The 17,219-nt window shown below is 43.8% G+C and overlaps 3 protein-coding genes across 4 annotated transcripts; 1 reads left to right on the top strand and 2 right to left on the bottom strand.

The window, feature by feature from the left end:
• Positions 1-886: 886 nt before the first annotated feature.
• crybb1l3 (crystallin, beta B1, like 3) lies at positions 887-4,528 on the bottom strand. Its single transcript, XM_041241151.1, has 6 exons — positions 4,487-4,528; positions 3,757-3,830; positions 3,306-3,424; positions 2,838-2,970; positions 2,142-2,284; positions 887-1,860 (listed from the first exon to the last, which is right to left on the bottom strand). Exons 2-6 carry the CDS (start codon positions 3,817-3,819, stop codon positions 1,689-1,691), a joined length of 630 nt encoding a protein of 209 aa, XP_041097085.1. The 5' UTR covers positions 3,820-3,830; positions 4,487-4,528; the 3' UTR covers positions 887-1,688.
• Positions 4,529-6,420: 1,892 nt separating this feature from the next.
• Positions 6,421-9,794, top strand: cryba1a (crystallin, beta A1a). Of its 2 annotated transcripts, none has more exons than XM_041241263.1 (6): positions 6,421-6,460; positions 6,986-7,054; positions 7,556-7,674; positions 8,360-8,501; positions 9,008-9,150; positions 9,421-9,794. In XM_041241263.1, the coding sequence occupies exons 2-6, from the start codon at positions 7,016-7,018 to the stop codon at positions 9,566-9,568; spliced, it is 591 nt and encodes a 196-aa protein (XP_041097197.1). In that variant the 5' UTR covers positions 6,421-6,460; positions 6,986-7,015; the 3' UTR covers positions 9,569-9,794. The 2 variants fall into 2 exon arrangements, with proteins under 2 accessions (XP_041097197.1, XP_041097196.1); XM_041241262.1 differs by having other exon boundaries at positions 6,431-6,470.
• A 492-nt stretch (positions 9,795-10,286) lies between these two features.
• On the bottom strand, positions 10,287-15,247 carry LOC121308704 (zona pellucida sperm-binding protein 4-like). Its single transcript, XM_041241275.1, has 13 exons — positions 15,031-15,247; positions 14,781-14,908; positions 14,494-14,587; positions 13,896-14,099; positions 13,423-13,610; positions 12,853-12,950; positions 12,473-12,600; positions 12,014-12,206; positions 11,769-11,913; positions 11,472-11,550; positions 11,185-11,289; positions 10,965-11,066; positions 10,287-10,433 (listed from the first exon to the last, which is right to left on the bottom strand). Exons 1-13 carry the CDS (start codon positions 15,245-15,247, stop codon positions 10,321-10,323), a joined length of 1,794 nt encoding a protein of 597 aa, XP_041097209.1. The 3' UTR covers positions 10,287-10,320.
• Positions 15,248-17,219: the final 1,972 nt, after the last annotated feature.

Below are 17,219 nucleotides of genomic sequence, written 5' to 3'. Positions count from 1 at the left end.
TTACGGTTTTGCAAATGGTTGTGTTCTCTGCATTTCATAGCGCTTTAGCAATTTACACAGTGCAGCATCTCCAAACGGGCTGCGTGTATGAACGACATGCACAGCCGTGTGACTGACAGGAGATGCTGTCAGTTTTGTCAGTTTGATTGGTTACCGTTGTGGGAACGTGTTTCAGAGCTGCAGAATGAACTGGTTTTGGGGGAAGGTCTGGAAGTAGCTGAGGAAACCCGTCAATGTGTGAGTGTGTGTGTGTGTGTGTGTCATTGATTTACTGAATGCAGCAGCGAGGTCCACAACACAGAATACATCTTAATATGGCCCTCGATCATATTATACAATAAATATAATTGTACGGTGTGAGTTTACCACATTCTCCACGGGTTACCCCATCCTAGGCTTCACTATTTACATCCTCAAACACAGGTTTTGGGACACAAGCTCTCACCCCTTTGACTTGAAGTTCCTCTACAGCTCAGGGATATAATTGGTTGAAAAACAGAAATGAACACAAACCTCCATTCTGTCTATCCAAGTGGCATCACTGGATCATTTTAGCTGACCTGGGACAGCCTACAACATTTCTGATTAGGGTGTCTGTAGCACCAACTGCTGTAAATGTGTAATGTGTATAGTGTCCAGCATGCGGCTTAGGACTATTGAACATAAAGAGGAATCAATCTATCCCGCCCACTGGTTCTCAAATTGGGAAAGGTTTCGGTGTGACCTGCTTTATATAAAACAGCTCCAGTGCAATGCAGCAGACCACTGATAGAAACTCACAGCGCAGCACCACAGCTGTCTTGCTCATTTATATAATTCTATTTTCTGTTTCTGCAACACAAATCTCAATTGGTATATGTGTCTATAATGCATTAGTGAGTTGCTTTGTTTCACTAGTGGGGTTGTCTAGTCAATCTCGCCTCGATGCATCTATCTGACACGGACACCAGACGCAGTGCGTTTCTTTTAAAAGAATGACCACGTTTATTTGTTAAAATGTGATACAAACAGTAAATGCAGCTGAAAAAGAGAAGTAGTAGTGGAGGTACGGGCGCCACCAGGCCGCCTGCGGAGAGTGGATGCGTTTCATCTTGTGATTTAAAGACGTTGCTTTTCAGATGCCTGCATCCCTGAGAAAGATACAGCGTTATACAAGAATGCTCAGTACTGTCCGCCCACGAAGGAGACAGCAGTTCACAGCCGCTTGACAGGACGCTACTTGACAGGCTATCACTGTCACTCAACGGTAAGAGAAAGGCCACACTTCTGGAGCCCAGTTATTATGCTGTACTTCAGTGAACACTGCGCCCTGCTGGTCACCTGTGTGAAGTGCGGGTTCACTGACTTTTCCAGAAGGCTGAGTGCAAATACATACTGTATATAGAGAGAGAAATAAATACAATGTTTTTCATAACTTAGAAATTAAAACTAAATAAAAATCAAAAATGAATACCAAAACTTAAAAGATCTATTTTGCACATTGTGTTTACTCTCAGTCTTAGAAACGAGCCCACTACAGCACTGCTAATTAGTATCATCATTATTTTAGTAGCATTTTCATTGCTGATCTAAAAGACTAAAGTGTTCCAGGATTGATTTTGCTGATGGCTCGGTTGCCCGTTGCTGGGTGACGGTCTGTCCCTGGCGGTGTGGTCTGTCTGTAAGCTCCTGGGAAGGGGGGGTGTGGTCTAGGTGGAGGTGGCTTCAAAGCAGCCGCGACGGTACCACTGCATGTCCTTCACTCTGCGGATGGACTGGATCTGGGGCTGGCTGCTTCCCCACTCATTCCAGTGCCTGTACTGGCCACACTCAAACACATACTGGTAACCACGGTAACCAGGGTACTGATACCCCACCCAGCTAGGCAAGGACGAGGAAAGAAAGAATGAAAAGGATTATTGTTAGCAGCAGCGATATTGGTATTATTATTATTATTATTGTCATCAATTGCCAGGGTTATTTTCAGCTTTGTGATTTTATTAACGTCTGCAGATGAAGGATTGGAGAGGATGTCGATACCCCAATGTCAGGACAACATACTTTTACTGAGTTCCCTTCTGTACACAATCCAGCTACAATCAAGCCTGTTCTGTTGGCTCTAAAGAGTGCGAGGCCTCCATTAAACCCAGCCCAAGACTCACGTTCCTCCTGGGACCTGGACGCTGGCCACTCGATCCTGGAAGCTGTAGGACCAGAGGCTGGGGATGTCCTCATCACACACCTCCATCTTGCGTCCCTCGAAGTTCACACACTCGTACATGCAGATCTTATGGTCCTGCGCGTCCTGGAGGGGGCATTATAGAAAGATCTGGTGATGTGAGAATGGCGAGGAATCACCACTGCAAACTGTTAAGTATCGCCGTCCCTTTCAGGTGTTATTGTTCACCTTCCAAGTCATTTTGTCATAGTGGATAACGCCATCTGGTGGGCCATTACTGCAATTTTTTTTTTTAAAAAGTGATTATAGTTTCTGTTAAATGGGGAGTCTAATAAGGTGGGATAAACAAAACCCATATTTAAAGGCAGTGTTTCCCTCCCTTGTTGTCCAAGATCGTGCTGTGGGGAACACTGTACATGTTTCCAACCGATAACCCTAAATCTAACAAGGCTTGTTACAGTACAGTGGTTTTACCCTTCTCCACCATTCTTACCAGGGAGCACTATCATTGCAAGTTTCATTCACCTCTGTGAACTGTACCTGCCAGTCCAGAACAATCAAAAGGGTCGGGGCTTAATAAAAGGATCATCACACTGTCTAGACTCTAGAGACAGCCCTGTAGTAACACAGCACTGGACCTTCCCGAAACCTGCAGATACAGCAGCCAGTCAGTACTCACCATACGGACGGGACGGAAGGACGTGAAACGATCGTTCCTGTAGCTGTTAGACCAGGAGTCCCAGCGAGGGTACTCCCCTTTCTCCAGCATGAACATCTCGCCCCCGAAATTCTGCTGCTCGTAACCCACCCACCTGCAAAAATCACACAACCCTCTCCCTGTTACCCACATGCTGTGCAACAGCGCATCGCCCTCTCCCGGCATCACCCACACACTGCACAGCTATGGTGCGCGTCTTGTGTAATCATCTATGAATTCACATTTCCCACTGAAATTAGATGGTGGATTATATAGGGGCGTGGTGGATTCTGACTGCTGTTACAATGCATGTCCACCGGGTGGCGCTGTGTTAAACTCTCATTGTCAAAATAGCTTTTAGTGCAGGGGTGTCTAATCACAGTCCTGGAGGGCCATTCCACTCCAGGTTTAACAGGTATTTCTCTATTGAAATGCGGACTCGCTACTCACGGGCCGCATTCAACGCGGATGGAGCCCACTCTGTCAAACCCCCGGTCACACAGATTACGGCACTCGTTGCTAAACTCCATCCTGCGCCCTTGGAAATTTTCATATTCGTAAAAGATGATCTGCAAGAAAACAAACAAAACGTGCATGGTTGGCTATAGCAAACATCTGCGTCTAGAACAGGGAAACAAAATCGAATGCCTATTTAACAACGTTGATAATGACCCCTTATCTACGAACGCGTTTTACGAGTTAGAGGCTTTGCAGCATTACTGTAATCCCATAAACTTTACATTTAGGGTCGAGTGGACGACCTTGTCATTCAGTTTGCTGAAGGACTGTATTGCAGAATAACACGGCTGCAAATTCATACAGCTAAATAAGTTACATAGAAGTGATGCTGTATTTCATTACACTGCTATAGGCATAACGACGACTTTTCTATTGGACTTACCTTATAGTTGCGCAGGCCCTTCGGATGGCTTCCGATACTGCCCTGAGCTGCGGAATGAGACATAGCGGCAACAGCTGGAACACAGAAGGAAAATAAAGAACACAAATCTTAACCAGCGGGCATCGGTTCACGCATTAGATGCAGCCGTGCAGCCCGTGTCTGTATTTCCCTAGCGTGTGTGCTGGTCGGTAGGATGGCTCAGTCTTCTTATCTCTCGATGCCTCTACTCAGTATATCCGCCTGCCTTGCCCCAGCGCACCGGTGCAAGCGGTGTTTTTTTTAATGTTTCAGAACTGGCTTAGGACTGAAACTTAAAACAGGTTCCCATTATAAAATATAAAGGGAAAAAAAACAGAACTGCTGCACCGCCAAAAAAACGGTTTCCAATATTATTCAATGGTATTAATTATGATATTTCCTATCAGTATACTATAGTAAACTATAGTGGTTCTGGGCGGTAGGTTACTTCAGTATTTTGGGGTTTTCATGCTGTAGCACAATTTAAAAAGATACACTGTATGTTGTCTTCCTGTAGTAAACTTTTATAGACCAAAATAACCGCCCGTTCTTCTATCCAGGGGCAGCGACGGTGTTAGCGTTAAGGACTGTCTGCTGGTAGCCCTCACACTTCGGTCTAAAGTACATTGAACCGACTGCCACGCATTTCAGTACCGTAGCCTATTGAATATTGACTACCAGCAACTAAAACAGATTAGCCGGGAGTTCTCACCTAAACACTCCCAGCAGGGTGAGAGAGGAGGAGAAAATTGGAAAAAAGGCCGAGGTGGTGTTTGGACTCCACCGCGTGTGGGTTATATATATATCCCACCCCCCTTTTTTTTTACTTCATTTGCTGAACGGCTTGTGCTTGGTTTTGAACGGCAGCCCGCCCATTGAAGCGGGTCGGGTAATGGCACGCTGATTGTGAAAGGGCGCGCTTATCTCTCCATGCCGCTGACTCCGCTGGTCGCTTTGTTGTGCGCGTCCGCCGGCCAGCCACTGCGCTCAGCAGAAAGCGGGCCCTGCGATTGTGTGCTGACCGCGAAATGTGCTGAGCTCAGGAACCAGCCTCGGCACGCCCACTGTCCGCTCAGTTTATTACCGTTATTTTGTTTGCTTATTTGCACCTTCACCTTCACGGGTTGCTCTTTGGTTCAGTCAGCAGGGTTTGGATGAGTCTAATACACCTGTGCTGGGATGTTACCAATTCCCACACACAAGGAATGACGTAATCCTAAAATATCAATTAAGTGCTGAGAAAATACAATTACAGCACACAGCTTTTGCTGGCGCCCAATCATAATGTTTAAACTGTGATTCCTGCGTATCAATTTGCTACATTCTCCCATACTTTTCCCTCCTGTACGCATTCGTGGACACACACCGTTTGAGTCCCAGTTTGTTTACTTCTCCACAGGTAATACGGCAGTGTTCCAGCTGCAGTCACACGAGCTCCATTCCTCTTTGAAATCCTCTAGGGACCCTCTTTCTTGTCAGAGTATAAAATAAACAGACATCCTTTCTTCTTACAGCCTGCAGCAGGGGGGGGGGTGCAAGCTTGATATTCCAGGAATCCTATGTAATGAACTGTGTTACAAACATATTTTCAAGCCAACCTCTAATTCTTCATTATCTTGCTAATTCCTAACTTGCATTTTTGTACTTGCATGTCCAAGGTCCTTGCGGTGCTATTGGTATAGGTGTGGAATCACAGGTGGATTCAGCATGGGCGCTGCGGTGTAATTAAATAAAATTCACAGCACTGTGTTACCTGTTGTGATTACGTGGTATCTTAGTACAAGCCATTTCAGTGTAATTGCACGCTTATTTTACCACGTGAAAGCAAGACCCATGGGTAGGCATCTAGTTATTACAAGGTAATTACGTTGTATGTATACCTGACAATGTAACATGGTACTCAGACCAAGGCAAGGCACAGTATAGTATAGTATTGTATAGTATAGCCCCTAGTTTGTGGACTGATAAAACTGTTTATGTGAACTCTATAGGATATCCTTTAGAAAAGTTTCGCACGGTATTTTTGCAGTTTCCCTCGTGCTTTTCCCACTGTTACACTGCTGGATTTATTATAGTTTACACTGGATCGCCGTGTTTATTAATGCGCTTTACCATACCTCGCTATTCTTTACAATGCTTAGCTATGCTTTACCATGCTTTCACTGTGCTTTATTACACTTTGCTTTGCGTTTAAAATGGTAAGCTTTTATAAGGGATGAGAAGATGCCCTGCCAACACTCACTATAACGTCGAAGTACACCATAGATAGTAAACAGCATGGTACAATCATACCTGCAGTGGCTCAGGGGGTAGTAGAGGATTGTACGCTGTATTTATGCAAGAGGTCCACTAATATGGAATACTAAATAACTGCCTTCTCCAATTGATATCTGAATGATCGATGCGGGTTTCAGTCTAGTGAATGGGTTCTCTATTTTTTTACGGTTTGAAGAGGATTCTCTGTAAAGGTTTGTCCAGCTTTGGTCCGGCTCTCTCTGTACAGAATAGAAGGTCTCATTCTGCTCCGTGGCAGATAAATCTGACGGCTCAGCGGGAGACAACGGGCCGCAATGCAATGTGCTGACAAGTGCCCAGCCCGCCGCTCCATTCACATGCCGTGTGTATAAATAGCCCCGCTCAGACCGAGTCGGGAGACAGAATTTGTGGACACCCTAGACGCACACAGGTTTGTATAGGTAGGTTAGGTAACCCTATCTGTCTCAAATATTTAATATCATTATGCTATATTCATAACAACAAGTAGCACGCATTCAGTCAGTCATAACACATGGAATGGGATGTATAGTTGGAAAAGGAAAAACAATATTAATAAATGATTCATTAAATAAATATATAAAGAAAGGGTCATTATACAGTTTATACAAATATGCGACTTTTGATTATGCAAGATATGTCTATAGTTTTTCATAGACTAAAGATTGTTTGCAATTCATAAGAATAGTCATTAAAGATGAATCATTTTATAAATTTGAAAATGCAGCTAGGATAAACAGTGGCGCTTAAGTTTTCGATACAGGATTAAAACAAATGTGCATTTGTGAAATCGTGATCTGGATTCTTGAAGAAGACGCTCCAATCCGCGATTAACTCCTGTTTTTTTTTTTGTTAGTTTTTTTAACGGAGAAACTAAACTAAACTAAACTAACTAAAGTAATATAGACCCTCTAAATGGTTTGTTTTTATGTTGCAGATCAAGTGTAATATTTACGCACCAGACAGAATGGCGCAGACAAATCCGATGCCCATGGGACCGTGGAAGGTAACCCGCGGTCTTTTATTCATTCATTCATTTCAATTCCTATGTTTCCTTTATCGTGCAGCTGCTCTCCAGGCTGCTAAACTGTGCTTTCTGACGCCTGGCTTCCGATATGCCCTTTTTCATTGTGTTCTTAAATGTGCGCTCGGATGTCCTGATCAAGACAAGTTTAAAACAGGTTTACCATTTCATTCAAAGTTAGTTTGTTCATAGTATTTTCGGGTCTGGTTCGTTGATCAAAACAGCGGTGAATCTGACACAATTTGACTCTACTGTATATTAACCTGGCTGACTTCCCCTATTGGGTGATTGTTTGACCCCTCTGTTGTCAACACTGAATACAATAAAAACAGAGAGAAAACTAAACCATATTATGAGACAGAAGAATAAAGAACAAACTAAAAAGGAATTTATTAAACAGACTTCAAGGAATCTGACTTCAGTGTAAAAGTGGGGACAAAAACGAGTGTGGCGCTGCAGCTTTGCATTTTTTGTTTGTTTCAGATCACAGTCTATGATCAAGAATGCTTCCAGGGCAAGCGAATGGAGTTCACAGCCTCCTGTCAGAACATCATGGAATGTGGCTTCGACACTGTGCGCTCAGTCAAAGTGGAGTGCGGCGCGTAAGTGAACTCTGTCCAGGCGCAGTAGCGCAATGGCACGGTGGGGGGTGAGGGCTTCTAAACACTGATGTAATACGAGGGCAGTACTGTTTTAAGTTTAAGGTATATTATAATTATCTAAACAGTGCCAGATCTAACTCTCACAGCCTTATAACTCTATATTAATCACGCTGGGTTGGAGCAGTTTTATGGGTTATTAAATTCCGATCTCAAAACGTTTTACTCCAAATTGTTATTACCACTTTGTTTCAGAAAAAAAACACCTCACCAATTCCAAAAGTGACAATAAACAGCAAACATTGCTTTTACAGCCTCCCAAATGAAAAGCTCCCTCTGTCAATTGCTGGTTTGTTAACGCTATTGGGTGCCTTTCCTTTCGGAGATAAATGCTCACGACGATTTGGCGTACAACAATATCTGTCCCAGAATGCATTAGTAAGGTGAAACTGCGCACGAAATCTATCAGTATAAAGCAAAGTGTTGTAAAGCATAGTGAAAGTGTCGTAAAACCATGGTAATGAAGCATATTCAATGCACATTATAAGCCTGGGAAACTGCGTAAAAGCGCACGTTTACCATGGGTACATTTTATATGGGACCCTGCCGCTTAGTGCTGTTGAATGCATATCTTGTATGTGGAGATGGTATGCAGATTTCAGTGCCTGTTTTCCCCTCTGCCTTGCAGTTGGGTCGGCTATGAGCACTCCAGTTTCTGCGGGCAGCAGTTCATCCTGGAGAGAGGAGAGTACCCCCGCTGGGACGCCTGGAGCGGCAGCAACGCCTATCACATTGAGAGGCTGATGTCCTTCCGCCCCATCTGCTCCGCTGTGAGTTACACCATAGGATAAAATACAGTGCTGCTGGCATTTCCCTGATCTGGGGCGCCTGTTACTTTTACAAAACTAGAACCAAACAAAGAAAAAAGTTCAGTACTGACTATTATAATTCAAGGCCTTTGAAATTATCCACAGTTGGAAGGATGATACTGGAAATAATATTGGACAAACGTTTTGAAAGTTAGTGACCGAAAGCATGCACATGCCTGTCATACAAATATATAAAAAAAAATGCATTGAGGAGCAAAACTACTAAATAAAGTAGTTTGACATGAAAGTATTCAAATACTGTGCAACTAAAAGCATGCATGTTCTAGCAATATATGTAGGTGAGGCTCCAGAAAGGACTTGCAGGTTTAAAACTATTAATAACCAATGTATTGATTCGTTGGTGCATCTCTGGTAAATGGCGATGCCTCGTCTCAGTGGGGTATATCTGGGTGAGATCATCTTGTTTTAATAGCGGCTGCTTGCTCCCCATTCCTCCCCCTGCAAAGAGCCACAAGGAGTCCAAGATGACCGTGTTTGAACGGGAGAACTTCATTGGGCGCCAGTGGGAGCTGTGTGATGACTACCCCTCTCTGCAGGCGATGGGCTGGTGCAACAACGAGATCGGCTCCATGAAGATAACAAGCGGAGCGTGAGTAAAATTAACGCTTCCTTGCCCTGCATCTGAAACACAAGTCAAACCTATAATCTTAGAGTCAGTACATACATTACGACGTTTAGTGTCACTGAATGGATCATTTACTAGAATAAATGCACTCTCACCCAGGTGTAGCACTGTGCACAGACAGCATGCAAGTTACTTTCCTAAAAATGTTACATTCTGGCATAATTTCAAGGACCTGTATTGATAACAAAGGCATATCCTTTGCTTCCCTCTAACCATGTCTCTCCCCCACCTCAGGTGGGTGTGTTACCAGTTCCCTGGTTACCGTGGATACCAGTATATCATGGAGTGTGACCACCATGGAGGAGAGTACAAACACTGGAAGGAGTGGGGCTCCCATGCCCAGACTTTCCAAGTGCAGTCCATCCGTCGAATCCAGCAGTGAGCAAGCAAGTGGACCCCCCCCTTCCTCCCCAAACCCAAAAAGACCACAGGCTGCCAGTGTAGTGTCTCCTCCCTCCCCCCCTGCAGAGGAACTAAACTCCGACACTGTTGAACTACTCAGACTCTGCAAAACACCATTGTTATAGTACCAGCTGTTCACAAAATGATCAATAAAGAAAATGTCTCAAATGTATACCTCCTCTTTAAAAAAAAAAAAAAACCTTCAAGCCAAATGAAACATGCATATCATACATGTGTCACTGTAAACCGTCTTTGATAAAGACTACTTGTTGCATCCACAACATAATACTGAAAAGTAGTGTGCATTGTTGGATATTGCACATGTGCAAGTAAATTGTCTTTTTAGGAATATCAGACACCAAAATTGGATTTCCATCTGGCAGACATCTAGCCCATGTACTGCACACCAAGGTCCATACAATAAAATTTGCATATACTTAGTCCTGCAGTAGCAGCTGAATCTCAAGAATCCATAAGAGCCAAGGTTTGAACTACAGTATTGTTAGATGTTGGCCATAGCAGGTACAAGGCAAATATCCCCAAGCTTGCATACCACGCCCAGTCTTCACTTCCAGTCTGGTCTCACCATACCTCTTTAGGTGGAGGTTATGGACAACAAGCAGCAAACAAGCCCAAGCACTCAGACATTTGATTTTAAAAAGGGAAAATTAAAATCACAAGGAGGCAGGCAATGCCAATCACACCACTTTATTTCATGTCCATTAAACAAAATCACAGCTTGGTTTCCTCTCTAGTGGGAAGAGTCAGCTTCCAGACAGCAACAGCCACCAGCACAGCCCCAGTCAACACCACAGTGAGGACCCATGGAAGGTGCACCATGAACCCTGCAGGAAACAGCAAGACAGTTTGTGAAACCAGAGATACAACAGCAATATTGTTCACGTGGAAGAATATGCACTCAGAACTAACACCCTGGCTAACCCTTTGTACTGAAATTGTCGAGCTGAATGGGGAAAAACAAACCCACACTCCTTGGAGTAGAACATCTTTTAGGTAAACGAGACTACAGTCTCAGTGCTTTAACACTTCCTGAAAGTAGTGGAATTAGTCAAGGAACTTTTGGACTCTAAGCATGTTTGTGCTCTTGGATAACACTGCTTCACTACAAAATAGAACCCTCATGTCACTTACACCACCGGGATAACTGAAAGGGTTCTTCAGATCCCCTTTCCACTATCCCTCATAACACAGGTCAAGGGCTACTCAGTTTTGGAGCGTTTTAAACTTCGCAAATCCCAATCTGCACTAATCTAGGTCAATGAAGCCAGCCCCGTCTGCTTGGGTCTAACCAGTTGAATGAAAGCACTACATGCCCATATGCATTTCATCCCTACATCATTGCTGTAACCAGTTACCTTCGTCTTCAGACTCATTTCCCTCCTGGATTGGTGTCCCAATGAGGCTGGGCCTACTGTCAGAAATCAAATCTCCATCTGAAAACACATTGAGTGCTCTCCCTAGAAAGAGAAGCAAATCTGCTTTACAGAAACAGGATGTTACGCCAACAGCAGCATACGAACACCGCAACACCATCCCAATGTGTTGCATCCATTTATCATTGAAGCCACCACTTACCATTGTGGTCAACCTCAACATTTCTTTCTGCTTCCATGAAGATAATGGGTCCACTGTGGGCAATCACTGTATCCTGCAGAGTAACTTCAGCATGTCGGACAACTCCTAGAAGAGACAAATAATTATATCCCCTGTCTAACAGACTAGCCCCAGATTCTTTTAGGCCAAATGATTCAGGACACTAGGGAACATGACACCAGTTTGCAATATATTGCACAAAGTGTATTGCCACACACTATTCAAAAAGGACACTCAGTCCAAGTCCTGGTGTATCAAAGTCTACTTACTTCCTCCAGAGGGACATCCGACAGTACAAGAGTCCGAAGCAGAGGGAGAACATGCCGCTGCACTACAGTACAGGAAGATCTGAAAACATGACATTTAGTTCAGCCCCCTGGATATCAATCTATGATTAATTATTCTACTGGAGAATTATTGATACTGTGTCAACACAAGGGTGCTCCACCCTGGTCCATTATGTTCAAGATATTGCAACGTGCATTACATCCAAGCAAGAGCTCAATTCCCTGGCTACAGGGGTGAAGTGGTCATTCCAAGCTTGGAGGTGGGAAGGAGATACTTACTGGATCCTTGAATGCCTTCTTCAGAAGGCCATTCACAAAGGCAAACATCTTCAACTGAAACCTTTTATAGTGTGTTGGGTTTATTAGCCCTGAAGAGGCATTAACTGGGATCAGCGAAGTCAGATAGTTGTCTTCCTTGTATGGGAAAAAAAAAAAAAAAAAAAAAAAAGTCACAGAATGAAGCAGTAAGGCAATATATATTGACTAGCAATAGAGTAATAAGTAATGTTCAAGTAGGAGACACTGACCCATCTACCAGAAGGCTCCACTGAGGCTTGCTGAGGGGGCTTGGGGTAGATGTAGCCCAGCAGTCATCTAGAACCAGGTGGATGTTGGGGTCAGTCCTCCCCAAGAGGCGAACCTCTACGTACACAAGTTCTCTGAGCACTCTGACAAGGGGGAACTCCGAGTCCGCAAAGTAGGATCCATAGGCTTTATCTGGAGGGGGGGGGGGGGGGGGGCAAATAAAACCAAGCCATCAATTGTTTGATATGGGATTCCTCATGAATCAAAACAGTACTTTAATGAAATTAAACAGAGCACAACAGCCATGGAAAGATTGCAACATAGGACAAGTCTTGATAGTTAATGGTTCAGATAGAACAGCCAAGCCATCTCAAATCAATAGGGATAAGATTCTATTTGCAAGAACAGTGCAAAGTACCAAGAAACATGACAAGCTTGGTAGCCAGCAACAGAAATACCTCTTGCAATTCGGAGTTCGATGCGGAGAGGTCCCGGTTCAGCTACAGGACGTGGTGGGTCTACAGATTGGATTTGGACCTGCAGTGGCAGGGCCATCTTCGCAGAATAGAGACAGCGGATGGTCAATCTGTACAGAAAGGCATTTAGGGAAATCAAACATTTGAGACAAAGTCATGATTAAAGTCTTTACATGGAAAGACAAGATCAGAGACCAGAAACACAAGCATGATCCAGTTTGTTACAACCGAGCGCATAGACCTCGGTTCAATTGAGCATCAGCATGGGGTTATTGAATTAGTTCAACTGCAGCAGCAAGCTATCGTAATGAATGTTTAAAGTAGAGGAAAGACTTGCCAAGTCCCCAGATAAATCTACTTACTTATAATCTGCATCTCTGGTGATTGACCCATATCGACTGTCCAGAACATCGATAGTGCCAGACATCTCATTCTCATAAACGACTTTGTCATCAGCCAGCTGAAAGAGGGAGTGTAGAGTACTGCAGGAGCCCAAGAAAGCAGCAACACCACCCCTCCCCCCCAATCTGACATCCATGCGGGCTGCTCCATCGGGTGAACGGACAATAGCAAGTTGTCAAAGCCCAAACCAGAATATCCAGTTATAGAAACACATTAAAGCACACCACTAGTTTATGCAATATGCTAGTATGGTATGTGCAGCATGTCAGTCGAGCTGTGACACGGAGTTAAGGGTAAATGTGTTCCAGGTATTTCACATGGCAAGTTGTGAAAAGGACATGAAGTTAAACTTGTAATTGCAAGAATCCATAACAGACTAGAGGAATGAAGGAATGTTAGAATTACACACCCATTAAAAGGGCAATACAAGCATTAGACTACATGTAGATTAGCAAGAGGCCTTAAGGTTTAGGGGCACTAATGACTCTGCCCACAACTCGGATCAAACAAGCACATCTGCGGTCGCTCACCTTTAAACGAGTCCCACAAGCACCAAGTGGGAACTTGAACAGCAGGAAGCTGGCAGAGCGACCGACTGGAGCACACGGTGGGTTCCGTCCCCCAATCAAACTGACCGAATTGAGAAGCAAGTCCGGCTTGGTCACCGCCTTACTAATAGCAGTCATCATGTAACCGTCTCGGGTGCACTGGACATTTACTGAAAGGGGAGGCAAACAGTATTTGGGACACACAGCTAATCAGGTAACAGTATTGGAACTAGAAATACCCATTGCGCAGCACACAACTCCAACCTAATCAAGTTCTATTAAACTGAACAGGCTGCACCAATGCATTTAAAATAAAACCAAGACAAGAAACACATTTGACAGTGATGCATCCCCCAGCAGACTGCTTTGCAAGTCTAATACTCCACAGAAGATCCTCAGTCTCACACAAGCCATCAAATGTTTAACTATCTAGGTACTTAAGAGCAATCACCAACCAGTATTTCCATAGTAGCAAGCAGGGAACATCGTAGGCTTGAAGCAACATCCTTTGACCCTACAGGCCGTTTGGTTAATGTTGGCTTCACCGCAGGGCAATACTTCCGTTGATGGAATCTCGCAAGCACCTGTAACCGGCCACGGAATGCTCCGGGAAGTAGTGGTCTGAGTAGGAGTCGTGGTCCGAGTAGTGATCCAGGAATCTGGCAAAAGCAAGCTAGGTTAAAGCATGGACAACAGCAAAATGCTCAATGTGCAAGCCTTTTAAATCCCCCTGATCATCCCATTTCTAGGAGTTCCACACAGCACATAAACAGCATAGCTAACTCCAGACAAGCATATCATCCACAGGATCTCTAATCTCCCTCTACTATTTGAGTAGAGATTTATGGCTAATCTTAATGACACATTTCCATCCAAAACTACAAATCAAGGTTCATCCGAGCACCAATATGCCATCCATTACTACACATGGTCAGCAATTCTTTAAAGCCACATCACTCCCAATAAGCACATTCAATTGACTGCACAAGCTTTCAATTCAAAGAATAAGGTGCACGTTAACCTCATCTTGACAAAGCAAAACTCAAGTCTTACAGTAAGGGCACTCCATGGGCGTCTTCTTAATGATCATTATTCTATCACTTGGGTCAACCGCTTCAACAAGGGCAGAAAGCATGTATTTGTTATTCTGCATATGGGAGGATAGAAGGAAAAAAAGGTTAACTCACTATTGTAACAAGTTAATGTGCAGTTCAACTACACTTCTTGGTTTAAGTGGGGTCGTATATGTAAATTGGATGAGGATTTTTGCATGGTTGCACCGTTAGGTATGCAAGACTGCAGAACCTTTTACAGCTAAAGCCATCTCTGCAGACACTAACCTGCTGTCTAACGTAACAGCCGTCATAATAAACCTGGAAAACGCTAGCGTGGTCGGTCGGATCAGTGCGTATGTTGTATCTGCATTTGAACGCGATAGAGCTCGCATCAAGCCAATTGCCTTGCAGATCTGTGGAAAAACAAGGGGGGAATCGTTTAGTTTTACGATTCACTAGCGTAAAAATATATAAAAGCTGATATACAACACATTGCGATGCTTCTTATACACGGGTCACACAGCTACACACTCACCCTGAACTTTAAAGCTATTGCTGGTCCCCTGAAATTGAGTTGGCGTGATCTTTAACTCCATGTAGCTGTCTGCGCAGGTGATAACATCAGTGACATCTTCAAACTTCACTGAAGCCACACTGCTACTCTTCTTGTTGGACCCGAAAGCTTCAGCCACAAGTCCAAAAACCAAGCAAACCGTGATCCACCGGGCAGCGCTACACCGGACAGGCTCCATTGTTGTGAATGACTGACCTCACTACAGCGGGGTCCTCTTAATACAGCTACCGACTAATTAGGTTCAATTAACACTACCAACCATGTTGGCGGGATATCAGCCTGGGCTAATTTGCAACACGTGGAAAATATATATATATATATATATATATATATACACACACACACACACACACACACACACACACACACACACACACACACACACACACACACACACACACACACACACACACACACACACACACACACACACACACACACACAGTATTAATTAATTAAATGTTTGGTGCATACATGGCTGGCTTCACTGATCTTGTTTAGCACTAATCTGACTTTAGGTAAAGCAATTCAAGATTTGTGCTAATCTGCTTCCGTAAAACCAGGTGTATTTGTACTTTATATATATATCTATATATGTGTGTGTGTGTGTGTGTGTGTGTGTGTGTGTGTACATATATGTAGGCGAATTTAAAGCACAGGTCTTTATTTGGACCGCGGTTGTTTAAAAGGTAACTCGCTGATTTGCAGATAATGTATTTCCAATTGCAGATCGCGCAGGTGGCAGTGAGAATGCATGTTGTGTTAATGAAGTGATTTTCAGATCCAATGGGGGACTTTATTAAACGTATTTAAGGTGCATCCAATTCCCCTACTGTTTACATACAGCTGTATGTTGCTGTTACATTTCTACCTATAGCTTGAGAACCATGCATCCCTAAGTGATGCACCTTGGTAGGGACATTCCTTTGCACAAGTTATTCATTTAAATCATGGTGACCTGCTGTTGCACGAGTGCTGGCCTCTGATTGGTTGGGCTAATAAAGGTTAAGCCTTGGAACACACTTAACAATTTGCTAAAGAAGGGCTTTTGTTACAAGAATGCATCCCGCATTATAGGAGTGTGTGTCACAATCACAGTATGGAAGACTGCCATCAACATATCAGATGGGTATATTTGGGAACTTCTTGTCTGATTTTGATGAGTGTTTGTTTTGAAATGATATTCTAATGCTGTGGATGTTGTGTGTAATTGATACCTGACCATCTGAGCTTTATAAGGCCATATCTTGCAAAACTTTTTGTCTGATTTGAATTAGGGTGGGGGCTTGGCACAAGCCAGGGAACGGGCACACTGCCTGCCAGCCTCTTAACCTTGTATGCAAAACAGCAGGCTTGTCTGCGGGTGTGGTTATGGAGCTTTTAGTCTCATCTCAGTGACGGGGGTTAAATCTGCAATGGCAGTGCCTCACACAACACTGCCCAATACACACGAATAGGCATGCTTGTTTTCCTGACCTCATCTTGCAGGCTGGGTGTCAAGTTATGCCCAGCTGAGTCTTTTTAAACCTTTTACACTTACACTTCTCAACTCAGGTTACCCAGAGCAACTTGTCAAATACTGTTCAATGACAGAGGCCAGGAGCAGGGCAGCTGACCCCAAGCGCTCCTGGGAGTATACCCCATGTATGCAGAGAGAATAAGCAGTAATCAAGAGACAAAGTGCCTTACTCACCCAGAGCATTCAGCTCCATACACTAGTGAGGGATTGCATGAAGGTATCCACAAAACAGCAACTCTGCACTTAAAGGGTTAATGTCTGTCACCTAAACATGCTGGACCTGTTCCATAGTACCAGCAGACTCAAACGAAGCATGGCATGAGCCAAATACAATATTGAGGTCCATGTGGCCAATCACAGTGGCTTTACTAATCATAACTTGTGCCCAGCATACCAGCTCGTGATCATTTCTATCACAGTGAAATGTTACTGTGTGATGTTCAATGGTGTTTAGTACAGTAGCATTACCTAATAATATTCAGTACAGAGGCATGCAGCTGAAAAGCTATGAATTAGGCAGGCTAGTTTCAATCAAACTAGCCACATGTGTTAAATAGAATTTGTCTAGCAGAAGTACATGAAAGTTGTAGTTCTTAAAAGGTGAAATAGAGGTGGATGGTGTTATCTATAA

This window comes from Polyodon spathula, unplaced genomic scaffold (genome assembly GCF_017654505.1).
Source record: "Polyodon spathula isolate WHYD16114869_AA unplaced genomic scaffold, ASM1765450v1 scaffolds_764, whole genome shotgun sequence".
NCBI lineage: Eukaryota > Metazoa > Chordata > Actinopteri > Acipenseriformes > Polyodontidae > Polyodon > Polyodon spathula.
Note: the sequence above shows the minus strand (reverse complement) of the source record. Positions and strands in the feature narration are given on the sequence as shown.